Below are 21,727 nucleotides of genomic sequence, written 5' to 3'. Positions count from 1 at the left end.
TGCTGCCAAGTATGAGAGAAATCATTATGGTAGCTCCCTGATATTTTATCAGTGTTAGCCAATAATCAGTTATATGGATGATGGTGGCCAATTAGAGGTTTTATTTTATTGTTTAGCTGATATATGCCTACAATTGCAATGCAAAGACCTCATTTTACTTAAATATAGTTTGCTACAATATACTTTACAAATAAATAGCATTTTGCTTTCACTAGAAAATAACTTATTGCTTTTTGAAATTATCAATATGAACTAGAGATGCTCACTGACCCCCGTGTTTTGGCTTTGGTTTTGGATCTGGATTAGCATTGTGTTTTGGTTTTGCCAAACCGCCCTTGCGTGTTTTGGTTTTGGTTGGTTTTGTTTTGCAATTTTGTTTAAAAATCAATGTTTTTGGGCATAAAATAACCAAATTTAGTGCTCCACCTGTTTCTTGGATAAGTAATGTAATTGTAAAGCTATATAATTATGAAAAAAACCCAGTTTAATTCCTGGTAGGCCTTCATTAATTCTACACACAAACCAGATTGTCTTCCTCTCCATCTATGCATATTGGCAATGCAGCCATAGTCTTTGGGTGTATATTACACCCTACACTTACAGTTAAATATCTAAAGAAATGGACAAAGGCAGTTTGGTTTCTGTCTTTCTAGGCCCCCCTCCACTTGTAGAAAATACTAAAAAAATCAGCTGTTATAGACTGTACAATATACATATATGGACTGCTTTGAATCCATTTTAATGAGCCCAAAACACTTGTAGTGCAAAAAATTGTATTAGATAGATACTGCTGATAAATATGACTTTTTGACAGCCAGAAAAATTAGTGTTTGACACTGGGGAATATGGGACACCCCCAAAGCACTTGTAGTGCAAAAAATTGAAAAATAAGCCTCCTCTCTTCCTGCTCTAACAATTGCTAATAATAGAATTGAATAGATTAGAAATTAAAGAATAATACAAAGAATAAGGTGTACAATTATTGTTCTGTCCCTGCTCTAATACAGCCTGTGACCTAACCCTGCTCTCTCCCTCTGTCAATTGGCGATGGATTGCTGTGGAGGCGGATATTTGTGCTTTTCAAATCTCGCGAGAACCAAGCTCAGAAATACGAATACGTCACAATGACGTTTTGCCTCGATTTCGATCCCGAACGAGCGGGAGAGTACCGAGCCTGCTTAGCTCGGTACTCGGATAGGCGAAGTTCGGGTGGGTTCGGATCTCGGGAAACCGTGCCCGCCCATCTCTAATATGAACACAGGCAAACCCGGAGGGGGGCGGGGGGGTTCTAATGCCTGGAAACGCCCCTCCCAGCCTGGGGCACTGTATGCTTGAGGTGGCTGGACCTGCCACTTTGCAGCTTGTGTGCAGATTGTTTCTGTCTGCACTGGTCAAAGCCATCTCTCCCCTGCTGTGTCCACGCCCCTTTCTCTCGCCAGCATGTCTCATGTGTGCAGCAGGAGGACATAAGACACAACACTAGATGAAGAGAGTAAATATGTGTGTGTGTGTGTGTGGAGGGGGGGGTTATCATGTGCTTTTAATGTAAGTGGGGGATTTAATGTATAAGTACAACAGTTTCTTTGTAAACATGGGCTTGGAGGGACTCTTAATATAAGCAGGGGGGGGATTTTAATGTAAGTATAAGGGGAGTATTTTATGTGATGTGGATGGGGTGTGAAATACTAATTTCAAAGTAGGTTGAGAGTGGGAGCTTTTAATTTATTGGTGGGGTGAAGTTTGGGGATATTTAATTTAATAGTGAGGTTATGGCCCACCTATTTCAGGTGGGATAATGGGACTATTCATTTAATGCTGAGGTGGTTTGGGTGCTATTAATTGAATGTGTTGTCTGAGTTTGGGGAGAAGGAGAGCTATTTCTTAAAAGTGAATGCTAATTATTTAAAGTTTGGGAGGAAAAAGTTTATTGTTTATTTATTAAATGTAAATGCTATTCATTTAATGTTGGTTGTTTGGGGGGAAATGAATCTTTTTATTAAAGGTGTATGACATTAATTTACTGTCCAGGTTAGTTGCTGGGAGGCCTAATTATTAAATGTGGTTACTTTTAATTTAATATCTGGCTGGTTTGTAGGAGAGAGGCCTACTGTGTTCACTCATTGCTGGGATTTCTATATCATGTACTTGTTATTTTTCCAAACAGGGACCCAACATTCCAGGATCCAGACAAGCAGCAACTGAGCTTAGGACATGAGCACCAGTAACAGGTGGTGAAAGCAGCAAGAACAGGTAGGAGAAAGCAGGACAGTCTGCCATCTGTTCTGACACACGCAGTAAAGACTTTGTCCTGACTGTAGGGACAGTTGAGAGGTATGTCCCGCTTCACACGCGAAAAGGGAGAGCTGTGTGCACCTATCAGTAGTGCATACAGCATTGCCCGAGTATATGATGGGGATAGGAAGAGTTGGAGAGCAACCAAGCACTGTCTAAAATTATAACCACGCCCCCATGCATGCTGGTCACGATCACTGGTGGCGTGGCGTGGCATGGAAACCCCTCTCTACAAGTCCTGCGTTTGCTTGTGATGAAGACAGTGCTGAATGTACGGACTTGAAGGATATAAAAAGGACAGTTTAAGGGCAGCACTGTTGGTTTCCATTGTGAACCTTACACCACCAATCTCTCCTGGGGCTACAGTGTACAGATCTGTTCCATACACTGGCCAATTAAAATGTCAGAATCTGTCATTTTTATGGAAGTTCTGTCACTTCATTAGCCACATCTGCACCTATTTAGTCCTCTTCGTGCAGATCACTTACCATATCCTTTGGTGAAAACATCCCGAGCAGATTTTCCTAGATCGGCATAAGGAGGAGGTATAGCCATTTTCTGTTGACAGAATAAGAGAACACAATTTTCATATAAAAAGTAACAAAAAACAAATAATTAAATAGATAAATTGCTAAGTTTGATAATTACAATGATTGCACTAGCATGATAGTAAATACTTAACTAGAAAACAATAGTAAGTCTTTGGAAGGATAGGAGCACATATTGCTCAAATGTTAAGTGGGGTTCATCAAATATATTGTTTATTATAGTTGTGTTTAAATCCTGATGGAGGCTGAGAAGCTAAAATCTGAGTCATGTAACATGTGCTTATACTGACAGCTAATATATGTCATCCTAGATTTGTTTGCCTCTATATAAACTGAACTAAATATTATAAATTTTTAGAAAAGTGAGCAGCAGGAATAAAATTAGCCATTTCGATACATAAAAAAGTAAAGATGTCCTTTGCTTCCAACCATACCTGTGTACTTGTACTCAAATTAATACAAACATTATTAGTGCTAGCTTGGCAAGATAGGAAGCTCTTCCAGTGAAAAGGTCATCTCTGAAAGGGAGAGGACCCATCTCTAGCCTGTGCAATGAGGTTTTAATGATATACCTAATAGTAATGGGTTCAGCTGAAAACCTTTAAGTAGGAGATCCACTGAACCAGACAAATTCATTTATAAAAGGTGTGCTTACGGAGAAGCTTAGCCAATCTAATCAGTAATGTAATACGCAGGTAGATCAGAAGCACAGGACATCTTTACCTTTTATTTTTTATACACACACTCAAAGTTCCCACACCATAGCACAGCAGTATAAGGACTCCTAATTCAGAGTTTATTCAATCTCATTCCAAGCTGCTGCACTTGCTGTGGTATGCTGTGCAAAGCATACAGTGTGTATATTTTCCCGTAGATAACACATTTAAGAAGTCACGTATAGAGCACTACTGCAATTAACCACAAAGGCTGAATAAATAAAGTACATTAAGATGAGTCACAGCCAGAGCTACTTTATCCAAGCAGAATGTCAGCAATGATTCATCATGCAAGCATGGCTTGTTACACCTAAAGCTTTCTGGGTAATCTGCCATTTTACATTTTAGCAAGTACTTAGTAAAGACCAAATGTGCTTAGCATACCTGTCACACATATGTACATTAGAATATGGTGTACCTTTGTTGTAATATTGTATGCATGTTCATTGTATAAAGACTTTATTTAAGCTATTGAGACACTGTTTCTTTTTAAGTGAAACTGATTTTTTTTTTTATTTGATACCCACGTTTTATCTTTAATCTACCTCCCTCCCTATAAGATCTCTTCTCGTCCTAGCACATTTCCAAACTAGTTTAACGTGGCGTATGTTTAAAGCAAAATGCATCAGTAATCCGTACATAATGCCACAAGACAGAAGTCTAGTTATTGGTGCAGCAGGACATGTCATTAGACACTACATAGTTGCTAACTGTCCATAATTTTCAGGGAAAGTCGCAGGATTTTAAGATTTGTCCCTGAAAATATCCTTATCTTTCAGTACTGAAATGTGTAGTACATTTTCTATTATTCTTTATATAAGATTTTTTTTTCTATTTTTTTCTCTGAGCTTTTCAAGTTAATAGACATTAAACTATAGACATAAAAATTATTATTTAAAATACTTTTTTTTTTATTATGAAATGTTCAATGAACATGTCATAATGCAGATTCTGCTGCACCAAGGTCAGCTGAGCCTGTATAATCACATGCTAAGATGCACATGGCTAAAAGCTCAGTTCCTGGAAATCATTTTACAATCTTGGCAACTGTGGTATCACAGGGCAGCATATGGTATCACATAGTAGTAGATTTAGGCTGGAGTAGGGAGACATAACAATAGTTAATTTTACTAGATAAATGTAAACATGTACTTTAATGTACTATAACGCTGCCCATGCATGTAAAATAAAAGCAAAATTCTGTAAATTACACATTCCTACAGAACTGGTACTTTTTAAGCATGCAGATAAAGAAGTGGTACTGTTCATTTTCATATACATACTGAATCTCTAAAATTAATGATAATTACATAAAGTATAAAAAATAAAATGTGACCAGTATTAATTAGCAGGTGCTTATATATTTTGGCAGAGCAAAGAAATGTAAGAAAGAATAGGATTGACCTGTTTAGTTGCAAGTATGGCTGACCTAAACCTGGGACAGCTTTATAACTTAGTTAAGGTAGTTCTGGTGATTTTCTATTTTCAGGATTTGAATCACTCTCCATAAATGACAGTATCCATGTAAGAAAGATTTAACAGGTAACAGGGAACTGCACTTGCCAAACATCTTCCAATATTGTATCAAGTAAATCAATAATGTACTAATAATAAAGGCAGTTCCACAACTGACATTCAATTATTTGCTATTTCAACATTTACACCAACACTTTCAATAAGGCTCTCCTATAGCCTAAAAAAGATCCAAACATCCCCCTCCCCATACTTTTATGAATTTTGTGGAACTTGGATGAATTCATATGCTAATTATGTACATATGCTTAAAGAGTTAATAAGAGTTAATAGTATGCAGAAGAAATAGTCTGCTCAACGTTTCTAACAAAGAACAAAATAAGACACATTCCTGTACCTGGTTGTACCAAGTTTTAAAAGAAACTAGATGTACTGCGGACCCCTGCAAGGTCAAACACTGTAAATGGGGGAGTCCCAGGATAGGGTGTATAACTAAAATCTGTCCAGTAACAAGAAAGGTATATAAGACTGTGCAAATGAATTATTTGTAGTTCTGATTCTTGCTAGAATGCTGCACCCATGATTGCATGCCTGAATAAAGAAGCTCACATTTGGATCTTTGGCGGCTTATGATATTTGACTTCATACCGATTGGTTAAATCCTAGCTATTCTAGTGATTGTCTGTATGTGCTCTGGCCAAGGTTGGCATCATCTAGCTTGATATCATAGAGAAACAATATTAAAAAGGAGGTTCACACAGATAATGATGAAGAAGACTAATAACTATAAGAAAATATATGGAAAGAACACTTTTTTTTAAATTATATAAACTTTATTATTATTTTCTTAGATATACTCGATACTGGTAAAAATTAATCCCTTAAAGAATGAGTGATAGAGATAAGAACTGCAGGAAAATGGCAGCCCCATTTCTTTATACATCTGCCACCCACTAAGTTTATCCAATATGCTTCTGAAATACTCAACAGGTTATAGTTCAAGAATTTCCCTCTGTGGGACAACTTATATTATAAAGGAAAATGTATTTAATGCAACACACACCCCCCTCCCCTCCAATCTAAGGATGAGCGGGCTCGGATTTCGCTAATCTGAGCCCACCCGAACAGTGCGGATCCGACGGGATCCGAGCACTGTTCGGGTATTTCCGGCACCAAAAAAATGAAACTAAGGCTCTGACGTCCGAGTCTCGCGTCGGATCTCGCGAGGGAGGTTGTAGGGTAGTGGTACTCCTGCGTGATCAGTCCAGTTGTGCTTTATGCTTGTGTCCAGTGTTCTGTCCTTGCTGAGTCCAGTGGTGCTTTATGCTTGTGTCCAGTGCTCTGTCCTTGCTGAGTCCAGTGGTCCTTTTGTCCTGTGCTCTGTCCTGCTGAGTCCAGTGGTGCTTTAGTCCTGTGCATTTTTGTGCTAAGTCCATAGTAATTGTCCAATTATTAAAAACTCCAAAAAAAAAAAAAAATTATACAAAAAAAAAAAAGTTAAAAAAAAATATTAAAAAATAATTTAAAAAGTATAAAAAAATTCTAGAGGAATATATTATTGCAGTCCTGAAATATTAGTACTGCAATACCTACATTCACTGTTTCTGCAGTCCAAAACATAGAAACTGCAATCTATATTACTACGTTCACTGTTTCAGCAGTCCAAAAAATAGGAACTGCAATCTATATTACTACGTTCACTGTTTCAGCAGTCCAAAAAATAGGAACTGCAATCTATATTACTACGTTCACTGTTTCAGCAGTCCAAAAAATAGGAACTGCAATCTATATTACATTTACTACGTTCATTCTTTAAGCAGTTCCAGAGAATAGGTACTGCAATCTATATTACATTTAATACGTTCAATTTTTAAGCAGTGCAAGAGAATAGGTACTGCAATCTATATTACATTTACTACGTTCATTCTTTAAGCAGTTCCAGAGAATAGGTACTGCAATCTATATTACATTTAATACATTCAATTTTTAAGCAGAGCAAGAGAATAGGTGCTGCAATCTATATTACATTTACTACGTTCAATTTTTAAGCAGTTCCAGAGAATAGGTACTGCAATCTATATTACATTTAATCCGTTCAATTTTTAAGCAGTGCAAGAGAATAGGTACTGCAATCTATATTACATTTACTACGTTCATTCTTTAAGCAGTTCCAGAGAATAGGTACTGCAATCTATATTACATTTAATACGTTCAATTTTTTGGCAGTGCAAGAGAATAGGTACTGCAATCTATATTACATTTACTACGTTCATTCTTTAAGCAGTTCCAGAGAGTAGGTACTGCAATCTATATTACATTTACTACGTTCTTTCTTTATGTAGTTCAAAAAAGGAGTAACTGCCGATTCTATTAATACTTTCTTTATTTCAGTAGTTCCAAAAAATAGTAACTTCCATTTATATTACTACGTTCTTTGTTTTTGTAGTTACAAAAAAGAGGAACTGCCATTTTTATTACTACGTTCTTTCTTTCTGTAGTTCAAAAAAATAGTAACTTCCATTTATATTACTACGTTAATTGTTTGTGCAGTCCCAAAAAAGAGGAACTGCGGTCTTAACATCTATGTTGGTTTTAGACGTCCATCCGGTGTCCGCCATCTGTGCAGTGGAATTCAGACCTGTTGAGGGTGATATATTGTGGCCCCGGTACCAAATTGGGTACCGGGGCCACTCCACTACGCAGTCCAGATAGATGCGTATCAGATATTTAACTACATTCAGTGTTGGGGGCAAATCCAAAAATAATTAAAATGCACTGTCATGATCGAAAACAAGAGGTATTGACACTAGAACTCCACCCTCTATATGCTGCAGAGGATGGAGGAGCAGCCATATGTGCAGTGGAATTGAGACCAGTTGGAGGAGATATTGTGGCCCCGGTACCAAATTGGGTACCGGGGCCACTCCACTACGCAGTCCAGAAAGCTACCGCGGTGCAACGTTTTGGACTAAAAAAGAATATTGTGAGGTGTTAAAAATAGAATGGAAATTAGTGGAAATGATTGTTATTGAATGTTATTGAGGTTAATAATAGCGTAGGAGTGTAAAAAAACCAAAATTATGTATTTTAGCGCTTTTTATGCTTTTTTAAAAATAAATCAGAACCCAAAACCCTAAATCAGAACTAAAACCTTTCGTCAGGTGTTTTTGCAAAACAAATCAGAACCCAAAACCTCAAGCTAATCAGAACCCAAAACACTAAATGTGCCCGGTGCACACCCCTACTCCAAACTAGCAGAACTATCGGGGTTCCATTCAGGACATTCAGGAGCTAGAACTTTGAATTAACTGCCATAAATGCACACTACAGTACATTGCTGTAATTGACATAATGACAAACAGTATATGAATAGTTAACAAATCGCAGATAAGTTACTTTAAATAAAAATAAAATGTGCACTTCCTTGACCTCTTTAACCATTCATTATTTTAGAATATATTGATGTATATACACACCTCAGAAAACATGGACAACTTTATAATGATCGATTACGGTGGCTAAGTGGTTAGCACTTTTGCCTCCCAGCACTGGGGTCATAAGTTCTATTCCCGACCATGGCCTTATCTGTGTGGAGTTTGTATGTTCTTCCCGTGTTTGCAGGGCCTGATCAACCACTAGGCTGATCAGGCTGCAGCCTGGAGCGCTGAGTCCTGGGGGGGCGCAGCGCGGAACACTGACAAGCTGTTGGGTTTTTTTGGGGTTTTTTTTTCTTCAAGTGCCGGTGATCGGCTTCTTTCTCCTCTAATGGGGCCGCCCCTGGCCTCAAGGGGGCGGTCCCGCATGTTCCTGTACCCAATCATGCAGCTAACAGCATCAAACGCTGTTAGCTGCCCTATCAGTGTATTGCTTTATGTGGTCACGTGAGATCTCACATCTCACGTGACCACACTAATCACACAGAGCGCGCCTGCAGCTAACAGCGTTGGATGCTGTTAGCTGCGTGTGAAGATGACAGAAGCGCCGGCGTCTGGTCAGAGGAGAACAGAAGACAGCAAGGTAAGTGCTTGTTAAATGTCAGTGGGGTGACACATCAGATGTGGAGGGGGGGAGAAGATGACTGGGGGGATCTTATAAATTGGATATGGGGGGATTAATGATCTGCTAGTATGGATTGGATAGGGGGGATTAATGGAGTGAAAATGGGGAGGTAATGAACTGGCTGGAGGGGGGGGGGGGCTTATGAATTGGATAGGGAGGCATATCAATTGGATGGGGGGTGTTAATGAAATGGCTAGAGGGGGGGATTAATGAAGTGAAAATGGGGATTAATGAACTGGCTAGAGGGGGGGGGCTTATGAATTGGATAGGGAGGCATATCAATTGGATGGGGGGTGTTAATGAAATTGCTAGAGGGAGGTGATTAATGAAGTGAAAATGGGGAGGTAATGAACTGGCTACGGGGGGGGGTTAGTGAATTGGATAGGGGGGGGGGTCATAAACTGTCTGGTGCGGGTTGATAATAATGACAGGGGGGATGAATTGGTGGGGAGGTGATGAAATAGCTTGTAGAGGGCAGGATTTCTGTATTGTGTGGCGGTGATGTTGATGCTGACTGTGGTTTCAGCGGTCACTAGAATGCTAAATACTAGATAGACAGGGCTGGTAGATGTTACTATAGGAGTGTAAATAATTTTCATATATTTTATTGTCTGTCTGTACTAGGGGGTTGTTTTGTATCATTCAGGGTTTGTTAAAATTTTGCACTATAATACAATTTTTGCAATATTTTTTGCAATTTAATTTAAATACAGGACTCCCAAGTTTCCAGAAGCCAGCCAACGGACAACGCTCCAAGAACAAGCAAAATAGAACACCAGGTAGTCTACACTGCAAGATCAGGTAAGAGAGGAAGTGCATAATGAAGTGTGTTTAATGTATTAATGTTTTACAATTTTATTTACAGATATATATCTATATATATATATATATAAACATTTTATTTACACACACACTGGGGGGTGGGAACTAGTGTAGTAGCCTGGGGCGGCTGTGACCCTTAATCAGGCCCTGCGTGTTTGCGTGGGTTTCCTCCGGGTGCTCTGGTTTCCTCCCACACTCCCAAAAACATACTAGTAGGTTAATTGGCTGCTATCAAAATTGACCCTAGTCTCTCTCTGTCTGTGTGTATGTTAGGGAATTTAGACTGTAAGCTCCAATGGGGCAGGGACTGATGTGAATGAGCTCTCTGTACAGCACTGCGAAATCAGTGGCGCCATATAAATAAATGGTGATGATGATGATTATAAAGTCTGAACAGAAACTCCTGTTGCGTGGACATTTTTAAAGATTAGCCTTATGGTGTTGCCATGTGATGTCGCCAAGGACTCCTTAATGAAATGCAGACCAATGTAGGAATATGAGAGCATATCTCAACGAATTAGGTCATGCCCCAGTCCTCCCAAACTACTCTCTGATCCATCGGGCTACATTCATTTCCAGCGATGCAAAACATCCCATTTTAACAGGTTACCTCCCTTTTGACTGTCAGTAGTCAGGGCAGTTAGCAGACGGAACAAACAAATAAATTTTAACTTCAGATTACGCTGGAGCTATTCATGCTTCAAATAGATGTAGTTGAAAATTCATTGGTGATTACAAGATCTGCCCTATTATTGAAAAACAAGTCTCTACACTTGATGTTCTTATAGCCGCTACAGACGTTAAGTACTCATATCTGGTACCCCTATTGTAAGAAGAATTACAAAAGTAGAAGTAATTATGTACACTAAGAAATAAACAAAAAAATGCAGTGCAGAAATATGAAAAGTGATATAGTTATTGAAGTGTAAACCGCCTACTACTATGAATAGTCAGAGCAACTCATAATTTACCACCAAATTGAATATTTGCTTATGTGCAGAATCAGGCCAGTGTTACTGGGATGCCCCCTAAGCTTTAAATAAATGCAGCTCAACTCTGTTGCTCTTCAGAAAAATTATGTAAAGGTATGTTTACAATGAGTAACAGTGCACAGCCCCATTAGTGCAAATATGATGTTTGTGCCATCCGGAGGCAAATAATTACCAAATCAGGGAAGTAACAAAATAAGGTCATAAGGGCTGATGCAGATCTGGCTGCAAAATGTGAGTAACTTACTACTAAAAAAAAAAAAAAAAAAAGCATGGACAATTAGCGTATTTCTATCCATATGCACAGCCGAACACATCTCTAGATGTGCCCCTGGCTTACGATACGTCATCATCATTACCGAGTATTTATACCTGCCCTTTAGTAGGTGCAAAAGATATGCCTCCTAACTGGCAAATTTGCATGTTTTGTGAGATCTGCACCAGCCACATTACATAAACAGTCCTTTGCGGTACTAAGCCAATGTTAACACAACCCTGCCCTGTCCTGTCCTGCTTCTCCAGATTCAGGAAGACGTAAGTACAAAAATTGCGCAAGTCTGCATAGGTGCATATGCTTATGCCCACTTTCTGGTCATGCGTTTCAAACTATTAATTAAATGCTTTACTATGTGCACGTGTGTGTTACTAGCACTTCATCGTGAGCAACGTATTGGACTTGTGTATGAACACTTCCAGGTCAGATGATAAACACTACCAATTGGTTTATTTGCACAGAAAACATCACGCATATGTATTGTACTTGATGAGATACAATAATTATTCACGCATTTGTTGGGTTTCGTGTCCCAACCAGTATGCTTCATAACTTCCACAACTGCTGATGCAATCAAGTTAATTTTAACAGCTTTGCTGTTGCTGTCAATCAGCAAGCATGAGACAATTGTGTTAAAGAATTAGACACTGATAATAATGTGTGATTCCAAATGAACAAGTTGTAGTGTGAAGTCCTCAGTTATAAAACTGTAATGTGAACTAGAAAAGAAAAATAATCCATATCCTGCAAAGATACTTTATGAACACAATTCTATCTTTTGGTCCATTTAAAATATCAAGACGCCATTTACATTTAAAAATCTAACAGGTGAGGTCCTCACTAATTAATATGGTGCAACAATGCATTTACTAATGCAAACCAGGGACAAAACTCTGTTTAACTGATCTATTCTTGTCAAACCATAGGTTTACATAACCTCTTTTCTAAGGATGAGCGGGATCGAATTTCTCTAATCCGAGCCCCCCCAAACAGTGCGGATCCGACGGGATCCGAGCACTGTTCGGGTATTTCCGGCGCCAAAAAAATGAAACTGAGGCTCTGACGTCGGATCTTGCGAGACTCGGATTGCATAAATTCCCCGCTCGCGCCCGGCATCTTCAGCCGGGGTCAGATCATTGAAGAGGGAGGTTATAGGTTTAGTGGTGCTCCGTCCTGTGTCCTGCTTAATATCCAGTGGTTACTTGGTCCTGTGCTCTGTCCTGCTGATCAGTCCAGTGGTGCTTTGGTCCTGTGCTCTGTCCTGCTGAATCCAGTGGTGCTGTGTCCTGTGCTCTGTCCTGGTGAGTCCAGTGGTGCTGCCTGTGTCCTGTGCTCTGTTCTGCTAAGGGCATTGTCATTTATAAATTATTCAAAAGTTATAAAAAATGAAAAAAAAAAAGATAAAAAAATTAGTTAAAAAATACTAGGTACTGCTATTTCAAAGTCAAACTACGTTCACTGTTGCTGCTGTACCAAAAAATAATAGGTACTGCTATTTACTATTTATTTATTTATATACTGTTCATTATTTCTGTAGTTCCAAAAAATAGGAACTGCCAGTTGTATTACTACGGTCATTGTTTCTGTAGTTCCCAAAAAATAGGAACTGCCAGTTCTATTACTACGGTCATTGTTTGTGTAGTTCCAAAAAAATAGGAACTGCCAGTTCTATTACTACGGTCATTGTTTGTGTAGTTCCAAAAAATAGGAACTGCCAGTTCTATTACTACGGTCATTGTTTCTGTAGTTCCCAAAAAATAGGAACTGCCAGTTCTATTACTACGGTCATTGTTTGTGTAGTTCCAAAAAAATAGGAACTGCCAGTTCTATTACTACGGTCATTGTTTGTGTAGTTCCCAAAAAATAGGAACTGCCAGTTCTATTACTACGGTCATTGTTTGTGTAGTTCCAAAAAATAGGAACTGCCAGTTCTATTACTACGGTCATTGTTTGTGTAGTTCCAAAAAATAGGAACTGCCAGTTCTATTACTACGGTCATTGTTTGTGTAGTTCCAAAAAATAGGAACTTCCAGTTCTATTACTACGGTCATTGTTTGTGTAGTTCCAAAAAATAGGAACTGCCATTTCTATTACTACGGTCATTATTTCTGTAGTTCCAAAAAATAGGAACTGCCATTTCTATTACTACGGTCATTATTTCTGTAGTTCCAAAAAATTAGGAACTGCCATTTCTATTACTACGGTCATTATTTCTGTAGTTCCAAAAAATTAGGAACTGCCAGTTCTATTACTATGGTCATTGTTTGTGTAGTTCCCAAAAATAGGAACTGCTAGTTCTATTACTACGGTCATTGTTTGTGTAGTTCCAAAAAAGGGGAACTGACATTTTTAATACTATGTTCTTTGTTTTTATCTGTGCAGTGGAATTCAGACCAGTTGAGGGTGATATATTGTGGCCCCGGTACCAAATTGGGTATCGGGGCCACTCCACTACGCAGTCCAGATAGATGCGTATCAACTACATTCAGTGATGGGGCCAAATCCAAAATTAATGAAAATGACCTGTCATCGTCAAAAACAAGAGGTATTTACGCGCTCGAACTACACCCTGTATATGCTGCAGAGGATGTAGGAGCAGGCAGTTGTGCAGTGGAATTGAAACCATTTGAAGGCGGAGGTATTGTGGCCCCGGTACCAAATTGGGTACCGGGCCCACTCCACTACGCAGTCCAGAAAGCTAACTCGGTGCAACGTTTTGGACTATAAAGAATATTGTGAGGTGTGAGGTGTTCAGAATAGACTGGAAATTAGCGGAAATGATTGTTATTGAATGTTATTGAGGTTAATAATAGATTTTAGTGCTTTTTATGTTTTTTAAAAAATAAATCAGAAACCAAAACCCGAAATCAGAACCAAAACCTTTCGTCAGTTGTTTTGGCAAAACAAATCAGAACCCAAAACCTCAAGCTAATCAGAACCCAAAACACTAAAAGTGCCCGGTGCACACCCCTACTCTTTTCATACATTTACCCCTGAGAGTCTAACATCTTTGAGATACATATATATTAATAATAATGCTGCCCACACAGGCATGTAATTTTTTTCAATTTTAAATAATTTCATTGCAAGACAAGAACTTGCTGATCTCCTGTAAATTACACCCAGTGAACGCAGCCATTTTGTGGGCTGAACCAATATTCATGTAAGCATGTAAACAATTTGCTAGAAAATAATAACATCAGTGAGGCAAATCATAAGAGAAATTCTTCAGGTTTTGGTCCAGCACCGCACAACAGAAGCCTCCACTAATGGTGTTCTGAAGAAACGATCACTACTGAACATGGTGTGAACTGGCCATCCCTGTAATGGTGTTTTGATGCAGGCTGCGCATGCGTCGATTGGCACTTGCCCTGTAGCTGATTAACTACATGATGCCGGTTGCATTTTCAGATGCAGACTGTGCTTGTGCAGTATTAACAGCGTGACAATGGCTTGCGCCTGGTAGACAAGGTATCGCAGCTTTACAGGAGGCCAGCAAAGCTGACTGCTGCTAGTTACTCTGTGACTTTCTTTCCCACTTAACAAACCAATTTTCTGGTTTAGAAATGTGAGCTGCTTAGACCATTCCTTAATTAACATTTCTTAAGACATCCTGTTCTGGGACTCAACCTACCTTAGGGGGTGGAGATAGATCTCCCTAGGCGCAAAGGAAATCAGTATAAAATTGGATATGGAAGTGGTGATGTAGAAAAAGATATAAGCTCAGAAATGAGGTGATGGTTACAACACTGTATGGTTATGTGCAGTCCAACACTGTGGTCATGCAGTTTATTACATACAGATAAACATGTATCAAAGTAGTACATATGACCAGAGCTGCAACCCTTAATATATAGAGAGACAATGTAGCGTGGAAAAACAGTCAATAACTTGAACTGTGTGGTAAAACATATATAAAGCCAAGAAGCACTAATTCCAAATGTCCCTTCAAATACGTATCAAAGTTATCAATATATTAGACACCGTCATCCAATAAAGGGAACAATATGTCATATAGCAATTCAATGGCGTGCATGCATAGTGTAGAGGGCAAGAACTAACAGAATGTCCTGATACATGAAATATTATATATATAGATTATGTGAGGATTTAGTGTCATATAGCGTGGTAAAAGGACGGAAAAAGACGGAAAGTATAAAAGTGCAAGTGGCTAAAGAGCATATTTAGGTTCACAATCCGAAGATACTGTGCACATTTACTGAGTAACTGCAAAAAAAAATTAAAGTGTGATAGCTGAATTTTAGGCATGCAATGAACCAATCACATTTTTATCAATGCAATCACTTAGCAGCCCAATTACTGTTAAACAAACCTAACATAAACAACACATTTCACCTAAGGGTTGAACATCGTAGGATATTTGAGTTGAACTGAATTATTACAATACGCATGCTTCAAACTTAATGTTTTCGGATGCAAATTTTGTACAGTCCTTCCTGACAGACTGGATTTGTGATATATTCAGTCAACTAAGGTTTGATTGTATTGGATTATTTGCCACTACTTATTGAATAGTAAAATTCAATAAAATTATTTCACGGTACAACCAAATTGATGCACCTGTGTACAGCAGAATATTATCTTGTGAGCTAGATTTTAGTCAGCACAAATCAATATAATTTGATCTAATTGGAATGAAGTGAGATAAGTTTGTGATAAATTAGTGATATATTAGGCCAACCTGTTGGCATAGTTGGTTAAGTAATTTCAGATTGGTTGCTGTGGTTCTGTGCAAATTTTGTGCTTAAATCCATTCTCAGTAAATAAACCCTAGAGAAGAAAAATGGCAGCTTATAGATCACATGTCCACATAGCAACAGGACTGTCCCACTGGTGACCAGCGGTTCTGAGGCTCCACCCCAAGGCTTTTTTCTGACCCCACGACTACCTCTGACAACTTCTATTGAATCTATTGCATGACCTAGATTTTTTTTTTCTTTAATATTTGGTCCATGAGCATATGGTTACAACACTTATACTGAAATCTTCAGGTGAATGTTTGGAGAACACTGATCTATAATGTTTATTTTACTACAGCAGTGGTGGAGGCTACAACCTAGAAATCACTTGTAAACTATGGATAAAAAGGGTAAGGTAATGTAGACCATAAGCATAGTTACATTTTAACATCATAGCACAGGTGGATTTATGAGAAGTGCCTGGGGTTACTTGTAATAAAACATTTCAGTACTAGATTGGTAAACACACTCACTGAGCCTCATTTACAGTTAACAGGAAATCCCACTGCAGCACAACATGGTTTTTCCACAGAGGCGGCAATTTAAATTGTGGAGTCACATTTTGAGTTGGCTAGGGGGCGCTTCCTTGCTCAACTCTAAATTGCAGTGTTAAAGCTGCACTATTAAGTACAGAAAACATTTTATGAATCCCTTCTGCAGCTGGAACCCCAGGGGCTGCTACATGCAGCCATTTTTCATGGGGCCCTACCGATTCTGTCATCTAGAACCAGCAAATCAACTTAGTTTGCTGCTTTAAATGGTCAGCAGAGAGAGTAAGTGGGAGAACAAATCACAAGCTGCAATCTCGTGATTCTCAGACATGGCTGTCAGAGTAATAGAGGAGCACCCAGGAAACCGACTGCATGTTGTAGCCCCAGGGGCTCTGGTTAGGGGAAGCAACACCTTCTAAAATATTTTCTATAAGCGGTATTACAGATTTAAAGTAAAGCTGCTCAGTATTGGTGTGCTACATGAAAAAGCAGGCATGAATACAGAAGAAAACTGCACATTTAGCTTGATTTGTTCCAAACTCTACATGAGGTCCATAATGAGCACATTTTAAATGTGAATTAAATATAAATATTAATAATATTAAACAATCTAATACAGTTATTTTGATCTAAGGTTTTCATAAAACTAATTATTTCTACAACAAAACTACACATCCAAGTTCCTTCTGTGTAACTGTAATTGCCTTAATTCAGAATTAATGAATTTGATTTTAATGATGTAACGACCATGCCAGTGATCCACTTTAGAATGATATTTCACAGAGCTGATATTCCTCCACAGACATGCCTTTATCCCATGGTCCCAATTATCACAACTGCAATACTACAGATGCCTTTTACAACATTAACAATTTTAGCATTGGTGGCAAATAGGAACTTAACTAATTTCAGAAAAAAACGGGAGCTAATTGTTACTGTTTAGCCTGTACAAAGAAAACTTGAGACCACAATATTTTCTACATTTAAAATATGCCTCTGGCCTACTTAGAGCGAAGGCAGCATATAGCGCCTCTTTGATGCCCATAGTGAATTGATAAGCCGAATATGGCCACAAAATTGTTGCCTCCATTGTGTTTGGAGGAGAGGTAACCAATATAAGGGCATATTCAATTCCCATGCACTATTACCCTTACTAGTACTACGGTAATTTCTCTGCTGATTTTTGCTTGCAGCTCCCTGAGCCAGTGTCATTTTCTAGTACAGTTTAGTAGAAGACAGTTAACATTGGATTGGCTCTTGTCTTCAGTATAGTTACCCAGGCACCAGATTTCAGGAGATGTTTGCTCCCACACTGCTGGAGGTCTTTAAATTGCTACATTTTAAAAAAAAAGAGGCATTCCAGTTTACCTGTGGCTCCAAATTGATTGTTTACAAACCTGTTGGTACAACACTGTCAGGACTCATTCACAAACCAGTTGACACCTGTTTGAGCAAATTGCACTTTTATTGTGTTTGGAACATTGCTGCATGGGCATCTGTGAAGGCACCAAACAAGATTCAAGCTTCGCCTGCACTTAGAGATCACAAACACAATAGCAGGTTTTGAAGAAATCTGTTAATTTGGAGAATAACACTTAAAGGGGGGGAATTCAATTCCCCCGAAGTACCGCCACGCTAAAACTATTACTGTTATTATGGTAGTTTTAGCCCAGCTTTCAGCTCGCAGCAGCAAAAAGCCGGCGTTAGAACTACCGTAATAACGGTAATTACGCACGTTATTACCGTAATAACGCGCAGGCTGCGTTACTTTTAACAGTAATGCGGCCAACTGAATACCCCCCCATATACTCATATATTCTGTGTAAGGATACTGCCACATTTGATTTCTCCTTGGTGTTTCATAACAACAGAGACTGGAAGCATTGTTTAACTGGACTACCTGAATATTTCATTTAGCATCAATGGCATTTGTAATGCATTTTTTAACGCATGTTAAAATGCAAGCAAATGCATATAAAGTGCATTGTGTTTATGTACATGTTTGAACTTATTTGTAAATGCACATCAATCTGTTTTAAACATGTGTATGTGACAATACAGTAAGTTAAACATATATGGAGGTGCAAATGTAAACACTTTGTAACCGTATCCAATTAAAGCATTCAGCAGCTTTCACATGCATCAGACGCAGGAAAAAGTTACAAGAAGCATTCAAAATAACACAGTTCATGGTAACCACATAACTAAATAACATAATATAAATAATGTTATCTAGTTCAGTCTGCCTTGTCATTTTCAGATCTTTCTGAAAATCTTATCACTTTGATAATACATAAACTTCTCCTGGGCTGCACCCATCTTATTTTTCATGTTACTAATGGCACTACTAGAATACTCATTTGTGACTTTATTATTTGCTTGATTATTGTAACACATTACTAACTTGTCTGCCCATCACTAAGCTGGCACTGCTTGAACCCTAGAATGTGGCTGCTACACGAATATTGCTTACTATTCCCTTTACCTGAATCTGTCACTTACTGTGCTCGCCAGGATTCAATTTGAGATTCTGGTTCTCCCATTGAAAACATGCAGCACACATATACTTCTCCTGCACATTTCCATATATAAGCTCTTTGATTTGATTTGCCATAGCTATAAAACTTTCATCATCTATAATCTAACTCCCCTGATCCTCTCCTGCAAGACTTCTCCTGTGCTGCACCTAAATTTGGAATGCTCTCCCCCGTTCTATCAGTCTGACCCCTTACATTTCAAGCTTTAAGAAGTACCTGAAAACTAATCATTTTGGGTGGCATATATTGCCTATTAGCTCAATGATAACAATCTCTCCATCTAATGAATACACTTTCTGTACTACATCTAGCATATTATACAGTCTTATGCCCTAAGATGTATATGTGTGACCACTTCATTCAGCACTCCTGAGCCCTGAGCTCTTAAAAATTCTATATCATATATGTTAATATGCAGTTGGTCCACTGTTCAAAATATGCATTTGTACATTCTACATAACTCCCTTACTTCCTGTGAAAGCTCCTTTGAGTAGGGCTTTCATTCCATCTGTTTCAAATTATATTCTGTATTGTAACCCTGAATTGTGATGAATGAAAGTATGTTTATCTGTCTGTTCTACGGTGCTATGGAATACGTTGCAGCATTATAAATAATATAATACTGTAATTGGGTGTTGTGGTCATTACAACTAAACAATCGGTAGATTTAGAGCTCGTTTAGATGAGCATTTTTGCTGAATTTGTTCATGCCGTATTCAAGAGGGAATGCAATGCGACCAAACTCCTTTGCAAATTGTGCAGACATCTGCGCTCAACCTTTCACATGAATGGCACTGGGATCAATCATTCTGACGCCTGCACGATTTTTAGAGCCGTTTGCTTATGTTGTGTTCCCTCTGAAACGAGACATGGGCAAATTCTGCAAAAACACTAGTCTGAACAAGCCCATAAATGAGATTCTACAAAGCCTAAAATTAGGAACTGGACATGTTTTATCTTTCTCATAAGTATAAAAAATGGCTGCCATCTGGTATTATACATTCACATACAGCACAAAAATTATACATTCACATTGGCACGTAATATATCATTCAGGCCTAGGCGTGCTCCTTTAAACATATGGTAAGCCATCACAGTACCCCAGAAAATCAAGTCAACGCTTAAATCTTTTAATTCACATATAATCCTGATATAAAATCATAATGGAATTGAATTATCTTGCAACCGATCTACATGTGTAGGCATGCACTGTCTGCTATATGTCATTTCCATGCCTTGAGGGATTGATGCCAAATGAGGAGTGTCCTTCATACTCAGGGTCAAATGACACCCTATGGCAGGGACACAACAAATGGCTCCTGTCTATGATTCATGCACCACTCTACAAAATAAATGTTTTGGAATTTTTCCAGTTTATAAATTGTGACATTCAGGTGATGAATGAAACTATATTGTTTGATTATTCTGTGCATAGTTCACTATCCTAAATAGTTGAGATTATACTACATAGAACAGTCTCTAATAAACTGAATTACCATTGCCAGCTGATAATGACCTTGAGCATTAATTTCAATGGGCTTTCCCTAATGCACTAAATAAATAAAATAGCCGATTTAACAAAATAGGGCCTGTGTAGCACATTATTACAATGTGTTGAAGGCTTGTTTCAAGGTGAACGGTCTAATGCTGCTTTGCAGTTAACAGAACTCACATTTTTTCTTCAAATAGGATTGTGCAAGCATGCATTAAGAAACACTATACACGTCTTTCACAGTAAAGGTCACATGCCCTTCAAAGATAGAGATAGATAGATAGATAGATAGATAGATAGATAGATAGATAGATATTTCACGCTCATTATATTCAAAGATGCAGATGCATGTATAGTACAGATAATTGACAAATATAATTAGAAACACTGTAGCATACAACCCTCCAGCCAGGATCTACTGCCAACTTCATACTTATAAATATGTAAGTAGAGCTATAGAAAGTATACAAGATATCTCTGCTCCGAGGATTAATCTATGCAAACAATGGATTTCTCTCTCACATACGTTGCAGATAGTGTGATCAGGCCAACAGTCTTGCAGTGCTGCTCATTTCGGAATGTGAAATATAATTTAAATAATACACACATCGGGTGGTCAGCAGATGTCATAGTGGGAGCATTGCCTAATCTGCTTTACTATTATTTTGTTTTACTCCAATTCCACACCCATCGCCATGCACATTAAATATACAAAGGTTGCCGAGCAGATCTGGCCTCCTCTATCTTCAAGATCTGTGTGGTGATAAGATATCAGAGCAGCATGTCTCTAAACATAGATATTGCCGCATAGCAATAAAAAATGTAGTTACCGATCTTATATCAGATACTGGTTTTCATTTTAGATAGCAATTCTAGTGCTGTTCTTTACCTTTCTATTCCAGAGCCTGCGGTCTCTGCTGCTAGATCTGACTGACAGTACAGGAGGAGGAGGAGAAGGCGGAGCACTAAGGGAAAGCCTAGGAGAGTGACTGTGACGTCAGCAGCACACCCTCTGGAACTTGACACTGGCAGCTGAATCAGATGCTTGCTTAGCTCTGAAAGGTTGTCTCCAGATAGCAGGGAGTGCTGGAGATAAGTGATATAGTAAATCAGAAGTCAATAATGAACACTTGAATACTACTGAGCCAGTGCTCATATATATATATAGATATATATATATATATATATATATATAGATAAATATAGATATATAGATATATCTTGCAAGGTGGTACTGTTATATAATTGACTAGGTAGTAGGAGAGATAAATACT

At 38.4% G+C, this 21,727-nt stretch overlaps 1 protein-coding gene across 1 annotated transcript in view; it reads right to left on the bottom strand.

Annotated features, from left to right (window-relative positions):
- Positions 1-21,436, bottom strand: part of VDAC1 (voltage dependent anion channel 1) — a 42,643-nt gene extending 21,207 nt beyond the window's left edge. The window contains exons 1-2 of the mRNA XM_075209779.1: positions 21,343-21,436; positions 2,781-2,850 (exon numbers count right to left, since the gene is read on the bottom strand). Coding sequence (XP_075065880.1) covers positions 2,781-2,847 — 67 coding nt within the window. The 5' untranslated portion in view covers positions 2,848-2,850; positions 21,343-21,436. The remainder of the gene's footprint in view (positions 1-2,780; positions 2,851-21,342) is intronic.
- Between the last annotated feature and the right edge of the window lie 291 nt (positions 21,437-21,727).

This window comes from Mixophyes fleayi, chromosome 4 (assembly GCF_038048845.1).
Source record: "Mixophyes fleayi isolate aMixFle1 chromosome 4, aMixFle1.hap1, whole genome shotgun sequence".
Taxonomy (NCBI): Eukaryota; Metazoa; Chordata; class Amphibia; order Anura; family Limnodynastidae; genus Mixophyes; species Mixophyes fleayi.
This window is presented reverse-complemented; position numbering and strand designations above follow the sequence as displayed.